Genomic DNA, 22,410 nt, shown 5'->3' with positions numbered 1-22,410 from the left:
TAGGGCCTTACGAATATGATAGTGGTTTTTACATTGTGGAAATTTATGCACTATGAACTGTACTGAACTCCACCAACTCACTTCATGCAGTCTGAAGAATATTATGGAGGCATCTTATGGTAACTCAATAGTTTGGGATCTGCTCTAAAGTGAGTTTAAAATGGGATATAAATTCCTGCTTTTTTATCAATTTGGAATTTCACACAGGATTAGTTTTTATGCTCTTTGAATTTTCAGTGCAGCTTTTTCTTTGGTTTTTCTTCATAAAGTGTTAATAGGAACCCTTTGAATTTGGGCTCTGGATGAAATTTTCTTTGATAGTCCTTTTAATTGATGACTAATCTTCACAAAACCTGGCTGAGAAGTAGCCCCTGAGGAGAACTGGTGTAAGGGGAAAATGTTTTTTTTGTTTGTTTTTTTTTTAAAAAGGGTAACTTTTACCCATTTTTCACATTGTAACAGTGTATTTGTTGTGCACACAAACCTGATTGACTGAGGCTGGGCACATACAAACTTGGTTGGTTGGTTGATTTGGGGCTGGGGGTGTGCGTAGTGGGGGCGCACAAAACCTTTGCCATGAAGAGCTACACTTTCCTGTCAGATTTTGTCCTACAACAAAGAATGATCAGCAGCTGTGCATGAACCTATAAATACTCTTGCTGAATTTCTACCTCTCAGGCCTGTGCCCACCTGCTCTAAAGCCAACCCCCAAAGCAGCATTAATTAGGAAATTAATCACAGAAAAACTTTTGTAAGTAATTAGTGTTGCCACACCCACCTCCCGACGCCTGACAATTCAGAAAGTTACGCCACTTACCAGTACATAAGCCCGTACTCTGAATCCACAAGCAGATACCTTACCACCACAACTAATGTACCCCATAGGCCATGCACTGCAACATTAACTAACCCCTCAAGGGTGCCCACCTTTCTTAAATCTTTACACACATAACACCTTTATCGAACTACTCTCTCTCACCACAACCATCACATCAAACATCCACAACTAACAGTGCTGGGGGGGGGGGGGGGGGGGAAATCTAGCAACTCAGTGCAGTTAGAAGAATGACTGAAAATGGGGCAAAGTTACAGTTGCAGGGCATGGTCTGTGGTGTAGGTAGTCGTAAGGTGTCAACCCTGTATTCCTTTACCCACAAGCTATATGTTATTAGGTAGCTTAACTTTCCATTTCTTTATCTTTGTGGCTTTGTATGTGTAGCAACCAAAACTACTTTACAAAGTTTTGTGTATTAATTCATTTACCTTTCAGACAATATGACATGGGCTACCTTGGAACCAGTCAACTAGGTTATCTGGGTCATCCAGTCCTCTTAAGAGTTACACTGGCTCAAGCCATATTAAACACAGAAAAACATCTAGTGATTGGATAAAACTAAATCTAATACTATTAGTGATACAGAGCTAATTAAGAAGTCCAAGGAGTTCATCCTTATAAGGCCCCTTTGGCAGGTAAATATGCAAATAAATAGACTTCAGAAATGTAGAGAACCCACTTAGCACCATCAGACAGTATATCACATCACAAATGTTTTGCGCATTTCAATCTCCAAATGGCAGGCAAATCTTGATGGAAGGGATAATCATACCAAAACTGGACAGACTCTTACTCTTGCATGGAAAAGAGGGATCCTGTATCAATGGACAGGCAAGCAAGGTCAGCCCAGGAAGAGAAGATACCAGGCATCAATGTGACCAGCTACAGTGACCATATACTTAAAATGGAATACAAAGTGACTGAAGGGCCAAAATCCCAATAATACGTACGTAAGATCTTGACCACAGTCTTTGTTAAGAACTTTCACATAGGCCCAAATTCCACAGCTTGGTCTGAGGCATGAGGCCTAGTTAACAATGGACAATACATGGCTAAGAAAGCTGGGATAGGCAGGAGACAACTTTGTTTGTTTCTACTATACATAAAATAAAATGAGACAGCATAACTCCAGGTGGAGAGCAGTAATTGGGAGGCTTATCAGGAGTTACAGGCATACAACTCACTGAAAGGAGCCTTAAAGTCTGCTTCCTGGGGCAGGAAGAAGATAATGGTACATACTCCCCAAATGCCAACCAGAGTTCAGGGAGAGGCCTAACAAGATAGCATGAGTTATGGCATCCTCCCTTGCACAGATGCATCCTCCCTCACAGATGCCAACCCCAGCTCGCAGAAATGCAGGGGTAACGATAAACAACAGTCATTGCTGTGTACTGTTTACTGTTCTTTTTGCTTTAAACCCTCCAGCAATGTACCTGTGGGCCAAACCTGTCTGGAAAAAGCCACAGTCATTTCTATGGACCTGAAATCAGGATTTAATTTACACATTGCAAGAGGAGAATTTTGAGGGATAATACCTGTGTATTAGCAAACATGTTAACCTGAGCTATGGGCGGAGCCATTATATAATCTTTTAAACTATTGGCTTATTGTGCTAATTTCATCTTGCTGCTAGAACCTATCCAGGGGCTCGGGAACTCCCACCCCATTGCTTCTCTCCACCCACTGACACCGTATATAATCTATTGTAATCAATTGTTTAGCAGTGTCTCACTAAGCCTAATAAGCGAAGTGATACTCCGCCAGCGCTGTGCGTAATAAATCCTCATGCTTGACTCTACTCAGTGTCAACCTGTGTTCCTTCAGTGACCAAAGCTGTTTCCATCATGACCTCCTTTAGGGTCTGACTACAGAAAAGATAAAGTATTTAATTCTGTTTCATACCAACTAGTAATACATTGAAAACTTCCCATATAATCCAGTCTCCCCAGAAATACTTTATATGTTTTTTTCTCACCTAAATTGACTACGTTCTTTGCCCAGAATGTGGGGTCACAATGGAAGCGTATTGCTCCATTAGCAGCTGGGACGGGATCACATCTTGCCTTTAAAATATGACGCAACTGGAACGTAATCTGATGGGACACAAAACAAATTAAGATTGATGACACTGAATGTATGAGCAAAGAGTGACCATGTTAAGGAGAAGCATACAGTTAGTTCAGCAAAGAGCTGCCAGTTACTACACAAAATTATGACTTTCAACAGCCACTTAGGTCACTGCCAAAGAAAACTATTGCTGGATAGCATTCCCTCTTAATCATCCAAGTAGAGTCTTATTCGTGAAAAGTTAGTGCATCCACCATAAAACTCATTTCATACGGTTTCGTAGCACATATCAGCAATGCTAAACACATGAAGGAGAATAGCAGTAATCAGAATGATGTGATTTCAGATGTCTCATGGCCTGCCTCACTAAGATTCCCAGCTTTCCAGCAGACTACACCATCTGTTTAGCGCTGACTGAATGCAAGATTGATAGTATGCAAAATATTCTGGTCCCTTGGTTTTGCATTAATTCAGGATTTAATTAGTAATGATTAACCAAAAAAGCTAACATTACGAAGTACTGTCCAATTTCTAACCTTTAAGCTTGCTCACCTGCTTTCAGGAAATGTTCTCATCTAGTCGTTTCTACCCAATTATACAATAAAGGTGTAATTCAACTACTGTTTTAGATATTCTTTTGTTTGTAAGGGAAAAAGCTTGTCTAAAAACAGTTACTCCTTTTATCACAATGTAGGAAACCTTAAATACAATTCACAAGGGTTTAGGGTTTATTTCGTTAGTAGGCATAGCTACTATACAGTGGAGTCACATTTTACATGGGGGTTAGGTGCTAAAGTCAGTGCGTAAGGCTAAAATCACGTAGAGTCAAAATTATCATTGAAAATCCCTTAAATCGCCCATAAAGTACAGTATACTGTACATGATTGTGTGTACAACCCTATACAGTAATATGTATAATGTATACAGTAATGTACAGTATATAATAAAGAGTACATATGCAAAATATAATTTTACAGTACTGTATTTTTAATTACAGGGGGGTAATTACAGGGGGTCATCAGGGCTTGATGTCCATCCAGGAGACAGAGGTGACTGAGAGCGAGTCATAGATGAAGTGGTTGACTCTGGTTCAGCCTGAGAAATTGATTGCGCAGGCTCATCTGTTGATGGTTGTTTTGCCTTGAAAAACATGGTGATCAGCAAATGTCACTGTTGTCTCTTGAGCTGCTCAAACATTTATTGATACGGTCTCAAATCGTCCATAATACTACATGTGATTTTGAGGCTTCGTTCCATAGAGGGATTGTATTCAGAAATTAAATCATTCTTCATTGGTAAATGCAGCTTCACTAGTAGTCTGCACGTTTTTGAGGTTGAAGCGGTTCCTAAAACTATTAAGCCAACCTTGGCTGGCTTTGAATTCCTTCTCATCAGAAGGCTGTCCCTCTTCAGTGGGAGGTTTGAACAGCGCGTAGAGACTAAGAGCCTTCTGTCGCAACTTGTTGCCATTGATAGGCACATATTTACGGTTCATGTCTTCCAGCCGTAAGTTTAATGCCTTTTCAGTCTTCACTAAAGTCTTATCACGCACCTGGCTCGTCACCTTAGCAGTTATTGGAGCACTTGATGCCACGGCTTGACAAATCTCTCTCTCTCTCTCTCTCTCTCTCGAATCTTGATGGCACGGATGCTAGATTCATTGCAGCCATATTTACGCACCACACTGGTGACCAACATACCGTCTCGCCGTAAGTCCAACACGGCCAGTTTTTCCTCCAGCATTTCTTCACTGTTTCTTCGGTTGAGCACCAGATAAAGTAGTTGGCTTGTGTTTAGGGGCCAAGTTGTAAGAAAAATATGCATCTTTAAACACTAAAATCATACTCAGCACGGCGAGATGCTCACACTATGAGAGGCACCCAGGAACTGAGACCGACTGAGGGAACAGCAGATTCATGTCTTCCATCTCATGCTCATTTCAGGGCATACGCTCATTGAGTGGAATGGTGGGCAGAAGCGCCCACACTATTTACAGGTATCTTGTTATTTTTCTCTTTTTTTATTTTTTGCTGAGCGCGTATAGTTGAATTCCGGTATGACTCACCTGTATTCTGCTCTTAGAAAATATTGCATTCATCTCTGCTTTAGAAATAAATTATGCTAAATTATAAATCCAGATGATTCAGCTTGATGATCTGTAACAATTACTTGGAATACTGCCAGTTAGCCTGAACTTTTTCTAAACTCAACACCTTCTAACTATCTTCAGTTGAATCATTTAAAGAACTTTAACCCTTTGATAGCATCAGAAAATACGACTTAACATTACACAGAAGTAGTTCTGGGAATTCATATAAATGAGTTCACCTTGAAATTCCTACTCCAGTGCTAATGGACTAAAAAGGTGTGTGCTCCGCAGCATCTCCCCCTCTTCAAGTCAATAAAACAGCAGATATGTTTTCTGCCATTAGGTCAGAAATCTAAATAAGAAGATTGGTGAACTTAAGTGCCTGATATTAAATGAGGATATTTATAGAATAGGCATTACAAAAACTTGGTGGAGCAATGATAATCAATGGGGGACAGTTATTCCAGGATACAAAATATACAGGAATGACAGTAGGTCATGCTGGAGGGGGAGTTGCACTATATATGAAAGAAAGCACAGAGTCAAATATAGTAAAAATCATAAATGCATCAAACTGTTCCACAGAATCTCTATGGATAGAAATTCCAAGCTTGAACAACAATATAGCAGTAGGAATATACTCTTGAATACCTAACCGAGATGATAACAGTGATTGAAATGCTCTAGGAGATTAGAGAGGCTATAAAAATAGAAAACTCATTAATAATGTGGGATTTCAACTATCCTCATATACACATCGCCTCAGGACAGAATGCAGAGATAAAATTTCTAGACACAATTAATGACTACTTCTTGGAGCACCTAGTCCTGGAACCCACAAGAGGACAGTCAATTCTTGATTTAGCTCTAAGTGGAGCACAGGATCTGGTTCAAAAGGTGAATGTAGCTGAACCACTCGGTAATTGCTACCATAATATAATTAAATTTAACATCCTTGTGGGTTGGAAATACCAAAGAAGCCGACCACAGTAGCATTTAACATAAAGGGGAACTACACAAAAATGACGAAACTAAACAGAAATTAAAAGGAACAGTCACAAGACTGAAATGCCTGCAACCTGTAGACACTTTTTATAAACCACCAGACTCAAGACTCAAATTAAATTTATACTCCAAATTAAAGAAAAAAAATAGTAAGAGGACCAAAAAAATGCCACCCTGACTAAACAGAGTAGAAGAAGCGGTTAGAGCCAAAAAGGCGTCCTTTAAAAATTGGAAGCCAAATTGTACGGAGGAAAATAGAAAGGAACAAACTCTGGCAAGTCAAGTGTAAAAGTATAATTAGGCAGGTGAAAAAAGAATTTGAAGAGTATCTAGCAAAAGACATGCCCTATGAACCATCTGGCATTAGCCATTGTCAGAAGACGGGGTACTTGGCTAGATGGACCATTGGTCTGACCCAATATGGCCGTTCTCATGTTACTTAGCCATCTGATCCTCTAACAGCAAGAATAATTTAGCAGCAAGTACAAAGCACAACATAATTTTAGTCAAACTTAGGAAATGAATTCCCAGCAGAACCAGACTTTTCATTCATAAAGACAACTTTAAACACAATGCTGTCCCTCAATTCCCAAAGCCAACATTTTATAACTTGTTTTCCAGTCAGAAAGTAGGCATTTCCTACTGAAGAAAATGTAGCTCCATGATTCTTGTGGAAAACTGGGAAATATTTATATTAGTTTTTATAAATATATGCGCCTCTGTTTATGTGCGATATTACCCTGTTTGAATGCACAGAGTTAGATCAAAAGGGGTTATTAAAGAAACCAAACAGGAAATATAAAGTGTCCTAGTAAACACCTGAGTATACAACAGTCAAGTTTTTAGCTATGATCACGCCTGAGATACAATCCTGGTGACACAGCTGTTTTGCCACAGTTGAGAATCTGGAGATCAAAAGACCATATTCTGTTAAAAGAGTGACAGACCTTGGGGCATGAATCATAGAATATCAGGGTTGAAAGGGATCTCAGGAGGTCATCTAGTCAAACCCCCTGCTCCAAAGCAGGGCCAATCCCCAACTAAATCATCCCAGACAGGGCTTTGCAAGCCTGACCTTAAAAACTTCTAAGGAAGGAGATTCCACCACCTCCCTAGGTAACGCATTCCAGTGCTTCACCACCCTCTTAGTGAAAAAGTTTTTCCTAATATCCAACCTAAACCTCCCCCACTGCAACTTGAGACCATTACTCCTCGTTCTGTCATCTGCTACCACTGAGAACAGTCTAGCTCCATCCTATTTGGAACCCCCTTTCAGGTAGTTAAAAGCAGCTATCAAATCCCCCCTCATTCTTCTCTTCTGCAGACTAAACAATCCCAGTTCCCTCAGCCTCTCCTCATAAGTCAATGTGTTCCAGTCCCCTAATCATTTTTGTTGCCCTCCACTGGACGCTTTAATTTTTTCACATCCTTCTTGTAGTGTGAGGCCCAAAACTGGACACAGTACTCCAGATGAGGCCTCACCAATGTCGAATAGAGGGGAACGATCACGTCCCTCGATCTGCTGGCAATGTCCCTACTTATACAGCCCAAAATGCCATTGGCCTTCTTGGCAACAAGGGCACACTGTTGACTCATATCCACCTTCTCGTCCACTGTAACCCCTAGGTCCTTTTCTGCAGAACTGCTGCCTACCCATTCGGTCCCTAGTCTGTAGCAGCGCATGGGATTCTTCTGTCTTAAGTGCAGGACTCTGCACTTGTCCTTGTGAACCTCATCAGGTTTCTTTTGGCCCAATCTTCTAAATTGTCTAGGTCCCTCTGTATCCTATCCCTACCCTCCAGCGTATCTCCCACTCCTCCCAGTTTAGTGTTATCTGCAAACTTGCCGAGGGTGCAATCCACGCCATCCTCCAGATCATTAATGAAGATATTGAACAAAACCAGCCCCAAGACCGACCCTTGGTGCACTCTGCTTGATACCGGCTGCCAACTAGACATGGAGCCATTGATCACTATCTGCTGAGCCCGACGATCTAGCCAGCTTTCTATCCACCTTATAGTTCATTCATCCAGCCCATACTACTTTAACTTGCTGGCAATAATACTGTGGGAGGCCATGTCAAAAGCTTTGCTAAAGTCAAGGAATAACATGTCCACTGCTTTCCCCTCATCCTCAGAGACAGTTATCTAGTCATAGAAGGCAATTAGATTAGTCAGGCATGACTTGCCCTTGGTGAATCCATGCTGACTGTTCCCGATCACTTTCCTCTCCTCTAAGTGCTTTAGAATTGATTCCTTGAGGATCTGCTCCATGATTTTCCCAGGGACTGAGGTGAGGCTGACTGGCCTGTAGTTCCCCAAATCCTCCTCCTTCCCTTTTTTAAAGATGAGCACTACATTAGCTTTTTTCCAGTCGTCCAGGACCTCCCCCAATCACCATGAGTTTTCAAAGATAATGGCCAATGGCTCTGCAATCACATCCACCAGCTCCTTTAACACCCTCGGATGCAGCGCATCCAGCCCAATGGACTTGTGCTCATCCAGCTATTCTAAATAGTCCCGAACCACTTCTTTCTCCACAGAGGGCTGGTCACCTCCTCCCCATGCTGTGCTGTCCAGTGCAATAATCTGGGAGCTGACCTTGTTTGTGAAGACAGAGGCAAAAAAAAGCATTGAGTACGTTAGATTTTTCCACATCATGCATGCAGCTAATAGGCTGTAACTTGGTGCCCAAGAGAAGGCGGGAGGACCCGTGGCAGAAAGATTAAATTATGTCTACCTAGGTGCTTAAGGGGAATGCCAAGTTAAGGTAAGAGTATGTGTATGTGTATCTCGTTTTAAATTAATTAGTTTCTCTAGTGCTGTGTATCTTTTGGCAAACTTCATCCTTTGTTTTGAAGAAACCATTTCTGTGTCACTGAACATCATCATCAGTAGGCTCCTGAAGGAAAACTCTCAAGTATCAAGACCATTGGGCCTCCTAAGTATCACAGCTGGCAACCACTCGGTGTAACTAGATATGGTTGGTTCACAGGATCCCACTCCAAAAACTAGAACCATGGACCTGCCACTTCAAAGGGTGTACTCGGGACTGGAAAAGGGTCTCAAGAAGGGGCAGTTTACCCAGGGACTGTGACAACACTGATGGCACAAAGTTCTACAAAAGAAACCACCACACAACTATCCACCCCTAACTCTTTCAGCAAGGAGAGAGAGGTCACTGCGCTGGGAAACCTGTTTTCATTATTATTAAATCATGAAGCCAACAGTTTTAGATGGAGTGTGATTAACTGGCTCTCCTTTCCTTGCAAGTGATCTGGAGAAACTAAACCATGTCTTGAAGATTCTTTTGACCATAAAGTTCTCTTCTGTCAAGGTTGGAGGCGCAAACATACTAAGATCCCAAAATTTTTACTATATTCTAAATTCTGGAAGGGGCAGGTTTCCTTACCAGCCGCTTGCTGTATAGCAATGCAGTGCTACTACCACTTGCAATGGCCCAGTTGGTAAAGTTCATCACATGCTTCACCTGCCGCGAAAGCCCTGTGATGTCATTCTGCTGTTGTATTAGCTTCATCTGTCTTTCCTTTGTCACATTCTACAAAGAAACAGAAGCTCAATCAGATTATTAGATTTAAAAATCATCTATACTGATTTCAGACAATTAAATGCACACAATTAAAACAATATACATTATACATATATACATTATAGGAGGAGCTGGCAGTGACATTGTTAAGTTACTTAACACTTTCCTTTATGAAAGACGCGTGAAGTACTAACACTGCCAATTCTTTGCAGCAGGCATTCAAAATTCAGGAGAGAAAAAGCCCTGAGGTTGGAAGAACCAGCTTTTAGGTCCCACAAAATTCCATTCGGGTTTAGCAGAGTTATGAACTACTGCAAATTGTCATTTCCTCTTTGTTCCCTGGCTTGTCAGTAACATTTTGATAGCATGCTGCCACCAAAGCACTTGTTATACTGGGAACCCAGGGAGCAGCCAGCCAAGGTACAGCCAGAGCAGCTGTACAGTAGTGATTGTGGGAGAGAGAACAAGGCTGGACTCCCCCCAGTTCCAACAACCCACACCCCCAAATGCAACAAATGGCCCCAGGGGCCTATTTCAGCACCACATGGGGCAGAGGATCCCCCATAACTACAGCACACAGTCCCAGCATCAGGTCACTAATAATATGAACAAAGGAGAAGGAATACAAGCCGGAACAGAGAAACAACAGGCGAAAGAGTATTTAAATAAGTTAGATGTATTCATGTGAGCAGGGCCTGATTAAATTCACCACAGGGTACCGTTGTGATAACTGGGCCTAAATTGTGAGCTCAACTGTAAAAACTAGGATGATTATAAAATGTCAACCTATAATAAACATTGATGGGAAAATGTGCAAAAGACTAAATTAGTTCAAACAAAAAGGCCTACTGATATAATTCAAGGTCTGTGTTAAGATCATGCCTGGTAAACAACAGAAGTGTGGGACAGGAAATTAATAGACCAAAATTGGTGTGTCGGAAATTAGGCCTAACTGGTGAACAAAATAATGAGGGGATGAGCTATTCCACCCATCACTCCCTTCTGGGGTTCTTAAAAAAAGTAAAACTTTGGGGGATAATGCAGATGGACACAGGCTACCGCAACACTGACTGACTGAAAGGGGAAGGAGTGAGCGTCACCATCATGGTTGCCACCCCTGCTGTCTTTTGGGACCCCGGAATCCAGTGCACCATCATTCTACCTGCATCATTCTGATCAGAGCGGGCCAGCGAGTGGGAGCCAGATGACATCGTCACCTCCACTGGCTCTGGTTAAATCCCAACAACCACCTAGTATGTGAGACTGCCTCCCCCTCACCTCCAGTGTGTCCTTTTCCTTCCTTACCTTATTTCTTCTCTATAATATCTCTCCTTTTTCCTTCTATCTATTAGGAGTCTGGCTTAGCCAAGGCTGTACATTTTGCAACACTGTTGTCAAGCCTGTGACAAGAAAGGGGCAGCTAAAAGCAATGCCCTAAATAGCCTAATACTGGTACAAGTTTGCCAGGTCTCAGAGTGGCTGATAAGACAGCATGCTCAGCCTGTGTTTCTCCAGCAGTGAGGATGCAAGTGAATCAACAGCAGAGACAGAAGCTGCATTTTCTATCTTTGCTATTTTTATTTCCCCATTTCCTTCCAAAAGGGCTAAAGGGAAAGGGAACAAGGGATGTTGTTAAAATGAAAGCCTTATTTAATATTTTACATTTCAAATGCTATCACTGTTTTTCTTTCCTTTCTGTATCTTTAATAAAAGGTTAAAAAGGATTTTTAATGTTTGCCACGGTGCTAAGCAGGCTAAGATGTCTATATATCAAATCCAAAGCTTTGTTTAAAAAACTGTTTAATGCTGGACTGTTTTAGGTGTCATGTTAACATCTTTGAGTCTTTGGGCCTACCTATTCCATTTAAATTAATACAAAACACTGTTTAAGGAGCTATTTAAAGCAGTCTCATGACCATTAGGTGAGGTTCTAGAGAACTGGAGAAGGGAATTATAGGGAACAAGAGGACCCAGGGAATTACAGACCAGTCAAGCCTAATACCTGGAAAGATACTGGGACAAATTGTTCAAAAATCAATTTTAAGGACCTACAGAACAACAAGTTGATAAATAGCCAACATGGATTTTGTCAAGAACAAGCCAATGCAAGCCAACCTAATTTCCTTCTTTGACAGGTTTCCTGGCCTAGTGGATGGGAAGAAGCAGTCGATGTTATATATCTTGACTTTAATAAGGCTTTTGACACAGTCCAAAGTGACATTTTCATAAGCAAATTAGGGAAATGTGGTCTGAATGAAATTACTTTAAGGGTGGGGGTGAAAAACTCATTGAAAAACTGTACTCAAAGAGTAATCATCAATGGTTTGCTGTCAAACTGGGAGGACATATCTAGTACGACGTCTTCTTTGGGTCTGGTACTATTCAGTGTTATCATTAATGACTTGGATAATGGGGTGGAGAATATGCTTCTAAAGTTTGCAGATGACACCAAGCTATAGGAGGTTGCTAATACTTTGGAGGACAGAATTAGAATTCAAAATGATGAACTGGAGAATTGGTCAGAAATCAACTAGATGAAATTCAATAGACTAGTGCTAAGTACTTCACTAGGAAGGAAAAATCAAACACACAAATACAAAATGGGGGATAACTAATAGGCAAAAGTACTGCTAAAGAGGATAGAGAGGCTACAGTGGATCATAAAAATTGAACGAGTCAGTGTGATGCAGTTGCAAAAAAGGCTAATATTTTGGGGTTTATTAACAGGACTGTCATATGTAAGACATGGGAGGCAACTGTCCCACTCTGCTTGGTATTGCTGAGGCCTCAGCTGGAGTAGTGTGTCCGTTTTGGGCACTGCAACTTAAGAAAGGTGTGGACAAATCTGAGAGAGTCCAGAGAAGAGAAACAAAAATGATAAAATGTTTAGATGCGTGTGTTTAGTCTTGAGAAAAGAAATAGGGAGGGGGGATACAGGAGCACCGGATAACAGGGTGAGTTATTACAAAAGACTGATCAACTGTTTTTCGTGTCTACTGTCGGTAGGACAAGAAGCAATTGGCTTAATTTGCAGCAAAGGAGATTTGGATTAGGAGGAAAAACTTGAGGTCCTTTCCACTTCTATATTTTTATGATTCTATAAATGCATCATATGCTTTAAGAGTTTAATTAAACTACGTAATTTAAGATTTGTGCTTTACACATTTATGTAAAAATATGCAATATCTATCCTACCAGATTTCTGAAGCCATTATTTGGAATGTCTCAGCTCATTTAGTTATTAGGAATTACAGTGTCAATTCTGAAGGATGACTTTCACAACTCCAAGGGTACATAATCTGATATTAAGACCTCTACTGCAGTACAAAGTAGTAGTAAGCACTCCTTACACAATGTAGCCTTGCAGAATCCTACTTTTAGTCTGTCTCCCTTCCCTGTGAATCCCTCTGCCCCCAAAACAGTTCCCTGAGTGAAAATATTAATTTGCCATCAGAGTTATAGGAGTAGACAAGTAAGTCCTGCTTGGGCTGGTAAATTTTCATTACAATTTATTGAGATATTTATTGGTATCTTTCAAACAGCCTTTTGTCAGCACACACACAATTTAAAAGTATGTAACAAGCCACATCTATGAGATAGCTTAACAGGGAGCAATGCATTCTGTCATATATAGGAGTTCTGAAGCTGAAGTGACAAGCTTTCCTGGTGGAGACAAGGAGATTTATGAACACGGAGGAATCACATTTCAGCCACATTCAGCTACTGCCTTATGGAGTGAGAATAATTTCAGTCCCAGCCACAGACAATCCACTCAGAGGTATATTGACAAGCTCAAGTTAGGTTAAGTAGGGAAGGACAGCCTCAAGCAAGGAAGATGACTTTAGAAGTCTTCTGAGCTACCTCCCCTTTGCCACTCACAAGAGCAGAAGGAGAGGGGAGAATCTGGTTCTGACTGCATTAAGTCACACAAAATGCAGAGCTAATAGGCGATTGGCAAACATTTGCCATTTATACAGTACCAATTATTTTTTTTTGGTCTGAAAAACTTAAGGCAGATCCCTGCCTTTAAGAGCTGACATTCTAAAGAGAGGGACTCCTAGACAAGGCATTGGGAGAGGAAGTGAAAAAAGCAAGCAAATGAGCAGTGATATTATGAGTCATGTTAGTTCCACAGACTGTACACATTATCCTCTTAAAAAAGGACGAGAGTTTACAGACTTCAGGAGTAGTACGTTTTAGGGTAGGAACATGTCATTTTGGGTCAAAGGGCTTTTTCCAGACATTTATCTATGATAAAGAGCAAGTTTAAAATGGGGCTATACGAGACAGATGTACAAGTTAAGAAAGCCATAGCATTTTAGATCAATGAAAAGATCACAGGAGACTTAACTCCAAGCATATCATACTTGAGTGGCATACCACTGAAACACCTGTGCCTGCACAGAATAAACTCCTCACTCAAGTATGGAATGCAAGTTCTCAATAGGTGTTTGAAACAGCTAGTTTGTGAACTGATTTTTTGTTTGTTCTTAACTGTACCTCAAGCTGCTGTAAGAGAGATTTTCCCTTTTTATTGATTTCATTGATGAGGGTGAAAATAGCCACTTTGATTTCCTGTTCTACTCGTTTGTTAGTTTCATTTACTTCTTTTATCCTAAAAAAGAGAAATGTATTATCAGGCAATCACTTTATACTATGCCTCCAAATACTACACAGTCATTTTTCTTCCATAAAAAGTAAAGAAGCAACTTTCTTTAAAGTTATTTGATAAACGCAGAATTGTATGGCTTATTTACTTTCTACCTAACAGATAAAAAGTTGCTAACCCAGTGCTACAGATAAACCATCTAGAATTTAATTCTTGGCAAATAAAGGAGAAAGTTTACACAAAGTCTGACCCTGATTTGATAACTTAATTGTCTGACTTTTCTGTCCATCTTTTTATGTTTAACTGCTCTTTCATGTTTTGCTTGAATTAGTGTGAAGTATTAATTCTCTGCTTCTATTTTCTTATTTTAATATCTCCAGCTCTTGTCTTTTCTGATCTGAAAGATGTGTATATTAAACTGTATGGCCAGTATGTCTGTCACTCCCACAGAGTTCTCACTGACAAAGACCAGAGCAGTAGAGGTTATTTTACTCTATAATAAATTATGCCACACCTTTGACAGTACCATCAGTTCCATAAAGGGTCATCTACTTTGACATTTATATAGTTGCAACAGTGTGCCATGGACAAGCATAATAAAGTATAAAGCATTGCAACTATAAATCCAGTATAATTGACATAGGGACCAATTAGAATTTAAACGAGTTACGGGCCTACAAAAGTATGAACAATAGGTTTTATTAAATGAATACAATACAATATCAACACTTGAATATTATCTGTAGGTACTTACCTATTCTGCACTTGAGTAGCTGCAAAATTAACGTAATTCTTCTTTTCAAGAAGTTTGGCCAACAGATTCTCAATTGCACCCTTCTGATTCTGAAAAGCTTCTTCCAAAAACTGATACCTTTCCAAGCCACAAAACAAGATACCAATTACTGTGGAGCAGTGCATGGAAACTAAAACTTCTCAGTATGGATTTAAACCTACATTTGCTAGTAAAAGTGTGACAAATTATGGCAGAATTACTGGCAAATAGTGATTTAAGCCAAAACCTGCTCAATTTACAATACTTCTGAGTGGTGATAATGGCACAATAAACTTCCCAAGGAAAGAGAATCCTTAGAAGTCATTTGTGCACCATTTTAATTTTTCTATACATTGGGAGAAGATGAGAATCATTACTGTTCACAAGATCAGAAGCTACAGGATATTACTGTAAAGGGGACACGGCAGAATAAAAAAAACTCACAACAAACAATTTTATCGTTTGTCAATATTTGAAAAAAACTCCTTGAAAAGTCTACTATGTGGGGAATAAATTTACGTTTTTTTATTATTAAGAAAACATATGTTTGGACAAGATGCACAGTGCATAAATACCAGTCAAAAATTAAAGATATACTGACTGCTAGAATAGACTTCCTCCTAAGACAGGTAATTTCACCTTTTACACTATGTCATTCATATTCAGTAACAGTAATGTAAATTTAAAGCCATTACATTCTAACAGCTTAATTGTTTGGTTCTTCTGGATCTGTTTACTTCACAACTCCCCACACACCAAATCTCTGACTGAACAGACACCACTTCTAAAGCACCTCCACTTAGTATTACCTAAAAAGAATACAAGAAGCTGTAATATCAGACAGGGGATGAAACTAGGAATGCTTCACTACTTAGTTCAGAGCACAGCAAAATAAGATAGACAACATAAAAAGCGGAACACTTGATTTAAGGCTGGCAAGGAGAATTTAAGAAATACTTTCAAGATTTTGTGATCTTTTCCCATCAGGTGTCCAAGCTACTAAGGTATTTTCCTCCCCACACTCCATGATTCTGCTTAATGAGTCCCATTACAAAGGCCATGTCTACACTACAAACATTGGTTGACGTAAGTTACATTAGCGTACACCTGCCGAATTTGTATATCACTTGGGTGTGTGCATACTTAGCTGTTTGCATCGGTGCTGCATGTACTCATCAGAAGTGCTTGGGGTTGATGTAAAATACAATACACCATGAGGTATCCCATTGGGATACACACTGCCCTCCAATGCAATGCCTTTGGGGGACATTTTTGCCACGTTTTGTGGGACAGTAATAAGTTGCGCTCAGGGATCTCCCAGAACTAGGAGTCAAGCTCCCAGCATGTAACTATCTCCACCCCATAAAGCCATCCATACAGCCCATAATTTTTGCACCTTTAAAAAAAAAAAAAAAGTCCCATGAACCCACATGTCCCTTTTCAGTGTCTGCAATCTCTGACAGAAGCATGGGAACCACAGAGCTAGCCTCATGAATGTTGCAAATACTGGATGTATGATTCTCCTGTCTTTCCAGACCTTAAGTGCAGCAACATCCAGGACACAAGGATTTCTTTAAGGACAATCTGATGAGGGACACAGCGAGAAAACAATTCAAGGCTGTTGATGGCTTTCAGGGAGCAGCTGCAGATGGTGGAAATATCTTGTCTGGGCCTGAGAAACGAGCCCAGATTGGTGGGACTGCAACAGGTGACATTCCTGGATTTATGTGCCAGACTTGCCCTGGGACACCAGAATAACTGCATGGACAGTGGAGAAGTAAATGGTAAATCGCATGTTGGAAACTTGCAGCACGGGACTACTAGTCATGGGAAGTCATTCTGGAGTTGAAAAGCCACAGTGGAGACATTTTCATACAACTGTGTAGGGACATTAATTATCTCCTGTTATGCAGGACTGTGACTCTTGGCAATGTGCAGACACAGTGGATGGATCTGCAGCAAGGAAGTTCCCGAACTGCACTGGGGTGACAGACGGCTGGAATATCCCAATTTTGGCACCAGCCCACTGTGCTACAGGGTACATCAACAGAAAGGGCTACTGTTCCATAGTCTGCAAGTGTTGTTGGATCATCATTGACGCTCCAATGATTTCAATGTGGGCTGGTCAGGGAAGGTGCACGATGCTTGAATCCTTAAGAACACAGGACTGTTCAGAAAGCTTTAAGCAGGGATGTTCTTTCTCAGCCAACAGACTACCATTGGCAATACTGAAATGGAACCCAGTCTACCCCTTGCTCCCTTAGCTTATGAAGTTATACACCAGCCACCCAGACAGCACCAAGGAAAGATTAAACTACTGGCTCAGCAGGTGCAGAATCACAGACTGAAGGGACACTGGCTGATTTGCTCACTAGATTGGATCTTGGTGAGAAAAATATCCCAATGGCTATAGCTGCTTGTTGTGTCTTGCATAACAGATGTGAGGCAAAGTGGTAAACACTTGGAGTGTTGCTAAGAACTGTGTAGTACTTGCTACACATTGATAAATATGACTGCGTGTTTTCCTGAAGTTATGAATTATGTGATGCTCGGTGTGTTTTGACAACTGTAATGCATTCTGCAATATTTGTTGGGAATAAAGATAATATGATTCTCCAAAAATAGAATTTTTATTGAATAGAAAAAGCAATGTAGAAAATCAATATGCAAAACACAACCCAAGCAAGAAGCAGTGTTATCCAAGTTTTTAAACATAACAGGTTCAAAATTTAAAATTATAGAAGTAAACATTTATGTCGATTTGAGTAAACACATGTAACCCGTTGTGGCTACACGCACACCAACCGGGGTCCTCACAGGTCAGCGTATGTGGAGCTGTGGTTTTCCTTGTTGTCCCCCAGCATGGAGTGATAAGGGAGGTGATGATGACAGGCCCTGTGATGCCATGTGGTATGCTGTGGGGGGGAGGTAGGAAGCAGTGACCATGGAGTTCTCCAATGACTGCAAAAGATGGATAGTCTGGTATTTTTGGACATGTAGATCAACCACGATCTGCGGCATTTGGGTTTGCTGCCTGAGGAGACCAATTGGGTATATCTACACTGCAATTAAACACCTGTGTCTGGCCCATGCCCGAGCCTGAATGTCTACACAGCAATTAACCAGACCCATAGCTTGAGTCAGCTGACACAGGCCAGCCAGAGGTGTTTACTTGTAGTGTAAACAGACCCATTATGTCCTGGTGCATTTCCTGTTCCTTTTCCTGCTAGGACTCTGAGGCCTTTTTCCCTGTCCTCTTGGTCATATAGCTCCAAGTCCTCTGTTCATGGCCCAGTGCAGTGCTGCCCTGCAGGTTCTTGCAGAGTGCATCACTCCTAGTCCATTTCTTTCTCCACCTCACTGAGATGAAGTGTTCTTTGGGTGTGGAGGGGCACCCCTCCAGACCGCAACACCAGCAACTACTGATAAAAACAGACAGACGCGTCATTGGATTTACAGTCAAAAGGGAAAGGGAGCGAAGTTTCCAAACTCCTGTCCCTCATTCTCATAAGCACTTTTAATAAGACAGGTTTATTGACACTTTGGCTTTGGAGTGCCTCGACAATGCTTTGCTTTCCAGCCCCGGTCATTGTGAATATAGCTAGAGACGGGGGGGGGGGGGGGCGGGGGAGGAGGAAGAGGGGGTGAGGAGATGGAAGGATTTCCTGTTGCATGAAGCTATAAAATTTCAGTCCCTATTCCATGGGTACAAGTACAGGGCAACAGCACTGAATACTGGCACTATTTTCCACAGGCTGTGGTGATTTTAGTGAATATCTCACTGCTGAGAGTCAAAGGCACAGAGAACACAGTTGCTACTGGTGTCCCGAAGCGGCCTGGGTTCACGTACTGCTAGCCTGTTTACTGCAGTGGTGCCAATCAAACTCATCACAGATACCATGGGAAAGCATATTACCATGGAGGAAGAAACAAGGGAGTCACCACTAGAAACTTTCAGGAGAGGATTGCAGACCATTTCCATGGAAGTTCCACAGAGATCTCTTAAGAGGATACGAAGGACATCCCTACGTACCTAAACAAATTATTCTACATATCCCAGCTAACCAAATATAGAGAATGATAATCACATGCCAAATCTACCTCTTCTCATACAAGCAAAACAACGAAAAGTTGATACCTGTATCTTGTTAACTTGGGGGTGGGCCAGAAGCCATCTATAACTAACATTTTAAGGAAAAAGGCATACACATACTTTTCCGAGTCCCCTTCCTTTTCCTCAGGCTCATCTGCACTTGACTGGCTAGACTGTGGTACAGTCTCAAACTGGTCCAGGCTCATGGCATGGCTGGAGTCCCACGTTGTCTTTTCCTTCTACTCCTTGCTGTTCATGGCAGGGATTTCTGTGTCAGAATCCTCCAAGGTATCCACAGTGATTGGCAGGGTGCTGATGAGGTCTCTACTAAGTATGATACGTAGTTGGTTGTAGAAGTGGTAGGTCTGAGGCACAGCATCAGATCTATTGTTGCACTCTCTGGCCTTGTGGTATCCCTGGCACAGTTTCTTCACTTTCACATGGCATTGCTGCAGACCCCTGTCGTACCTCTTTGCCTGCATCCCCACTGCAGTCTGTTTGTAGATGTTCATGTTTCTGTGGTTGGTCTACAGCTGTTCTTGGACAGCATCTTTGCCCCACAGGACCAAGAGAGCCATTACTTCTTGCCTACTCCAGGCAGGTGAGCTCCTAGTACCTGTCTGTCTGCACAGAGTTGGCATGGTCAGCAGAGCAGCTGCACACAATGGTGAACTGCTAGGTGTGCTCATCAAGGGGGGCAATCAGGAAAAGGTATTTCACTACCACCCAGGTGAGCTTAAAGGGCATGCCTTCCAGACTCTGATTCCTGGGCAGTGGAGTTTAACCTTGTGACCACTGCAGTCATTGTCATAGGGAACGGAGCATTGTGGGACAGCTGCTGGAGGTCTGTTAGGGCCAACACAGGCCATGCAGTGTCTACATGCACAGACTATATATAACTGTATGTCATTCAGGGAGGTGGTTTTAATGCATCATTTTAACAGGGCACTTATGTCAGACAGAGACAAATTTGAGCATCAATACAAGCACAAATAGGTCAACGCAAGGCTACTTACCTCAACGCAACATCATAGTATAAAACAGGCCAGAGGGTCACTTGCTACTTCTGTTGTGGCTTAGTTGTATATAAATCCCAAGCTTTTGAAGTGCAGCTTAGCAACAGCATTAGGAAACTTAACCAAGAGAACCCCACTAGATATCCTTCCCTCACTAGAGGCAATTACAGCACTCTTCAAGAGGTCAGGGAGCTCTGGTGATGGAAGAGAAATAATTTATACTCTGCTCAAAGACTACCATTGAAAGGGTAAATGAGCCTCATTTGAAATCTAGAAGGGTGATCTGTCTAACCAATTCAGAGAAATGTCTGCATCTAGTGTTTAAAGTATGCACAAACCCCATTTCTTGCTTCATCTCTTTCCGGTCTATGTTTTTGCAGTAAACCACAGTAAGGAGTGTGCTACTTAGACCAGTATATTTTGTTCTTGTATTGACAAAATATTATCCACTTAGAACTAACAATGGACAGGTTTGAATTAAAAAAGCCTCCTCATTAAAATCAGCATAACATTACTTTCCATATACAAGGAAAAGAACATAAGTCCTAAATATATATTAAAGGCCCACAGATACCAAAAAAATCACTCAATCTGCATGGAATTTTCTGTCTGTTCTCATGCAGTGTGTCTGATAAAAAGATTAAGAGAATCACCTTTAGCAAAACAGAAATTTTACTGAGTTTATTTATTGCTAAGCTTTTGGCACAACAGTCCTGGTAAATTATCTAGAATGACTGGATTTTACTCTAATTTCTATTATTTGGGTTGAAAGGAACCTAAACCAACTAATCTACATCAGTCTGTTGCCACAAGACAATCTCAGCTTTCTAAAGCATCCCCAAAAGCTCCTTCCCTCAAAGTTCTCTGGAGACTGAATAGTGTGCCCTGTGGCTATTCAGATGGTGATTCAACAGCCTCTTGTGTTTCAGAGGATTAGGATTTCAGGTGAACAATAAGCAGGAGATTAAAAACAGTGTGTGTTCACTTGGCATGATTTTGCTTAAACATTTTACAGAGCTCCATAAACAAAATCCAAGTTTTAATTTGAAAGTCGAGGCAGACATCTTGTCCATCTGTAATTTACAGCTGCACACAAGAGATGTTTTAAATAAAAGTTTCTATTTAGTGGCACCTGAAAGCAGGTTATTAGTGAAGTCTTAGGAAGAGAATACACTGTAGAACAAGATGCATCTATTTATGGATTGTTAATCAGTTAGTGTCAAGTGCACAACAGGTGGAAATGTAAGACAGGCTACCAAGCAAAAGCTCGTCAACAATTCTTAGATGTCAATATTCTTGGTAATTGTATTTTTGAGGCTATTTACAATCAAAAAGCATGGAAAAAACCTGGGCCAGACATGCGTTTCAGTTCCTTACATTATAAAAAACTGTTGGTAACCGTTAGAAGTTAAAGAAGTTAAGTTTTCTCTATTAAGCTGCTTTAATGTTCTATGAAGTCATTGACTATGCTGGAAAAGTACTAAAAACGGCTAGATCAGCTGTTTCAAACCAGCGTCCAAATACACGGAGAGAGCAGCTTTCCTGGGAAGTGCTGTCTGGAGGCAGATTGCAGGAAGCAGTTCTGCAATGGTCTGCTAAAGCTCCCAACGTGCAGAGTTTTAGATGACTTGAAATATATATTTGCACATTAGAACCCTTACTACACCACTGCAGAACTACTTACCAAAATTCCCAAACAGCATCATTCAAATCACTGCACAACCATAAGACTTCAAAGACTTTATGCTCTTCAACAGCTCCTTCTCTCCCGTGGATCAGATAATTTAAGACTAATACAAAATGAGAGGAAAACTTACATTCTTTACGTGTTACCAGCCTCACCATTTTTAACTGGAATTAGATAAGTTTCAGACAAGCAAACACACCAAGACAAGTGGATCAAACTTCAGCCCACTGTATTAGGCAAGTACATTCATCCAAGATGCAAATCTTATATATAAGCTTTGTGATTTAGCCTAAAAGTTACAGTATCCATCATATTAAAACATGACCTTTCCAGAAAATTACTACCTGTCCCATCATTCCCTACTATAGCCTCCACTCATTCAAAAGCACCACTTTTTTAAATCCAGGTTTGTGCCAGTTTTATGTTTTATTATATTTCATTTGTGTACACATTAAAGTGGCAGCTCCAATGAGTGCCAGGCAAGTTTACACCTTAACCTCCACTGTCAATTCACCTCAAGCCCTAACCAGCAGTTCTCTGAATCCAGTCCTAGATGTCCCACATAGCTCTACCAATGCACGACCCTTACAAGTCACACCACCCTTTGCTACACCAGACATAACTAGGCAGCCAGTCATGTAGCATTGTGTGACTGTTACAGTATCCACCACAGATGAGGATGAGAGTA

The 22,410-nt window shown here is 41.0% G+C and overlaps 1 protein-coding gene across 2 annotated transcripts in view; it reads right to left on the bottom strand.

Moving 5' to 3' along the window:
- Positions 1-22,410, bottom strand: part of TRIM33 (tripartite motif containing 33) — a 74,891-nt gene that overhangs the window by 22,090 nt on the left and 30,391 nt on the right. For both annotated transcript variants that reach the window (XM_038379746.2, XM_043500309.1), the window contains exons 5-8: positions 14,909-15,025; positions 14,046-14,160; positions 9,408-9,554; positions 2,811-2,928 (exon numbers count right to left, since the gene is read on the bottom strand). In XM_038379746.2, coding sequence (XP_038235674.2) covers positions 2,811-2,928; positions 9,408-9,554; positions 14,046-14,160; positions 14,909-15,025 — 497 coding nt within the window. The remainder of the gene's footprint in view (positions 1-2,810; positions 2,929-9,407; positions 9,555-14,045; positions 14,161-14,908; positions 15,026-22,410) is intronic.

This window comes from Dermochelys coriacea, chromosome 21 (genome assembly GCF_009764565.3).
Source record: "Dermochelys coriacea isolate rDerCor1 chromosome 21, rDerCor1.pri.v4, whole genome shotgun sequence".
NCBI lineage: Eukaryota > Metazoa > Chordata > Testudines > Dermochelyidae > Dermochelys > Dermochelys coriacea.
This window is presented reverse-complemented; position numbering and strand designations above follow the sequence as displayed.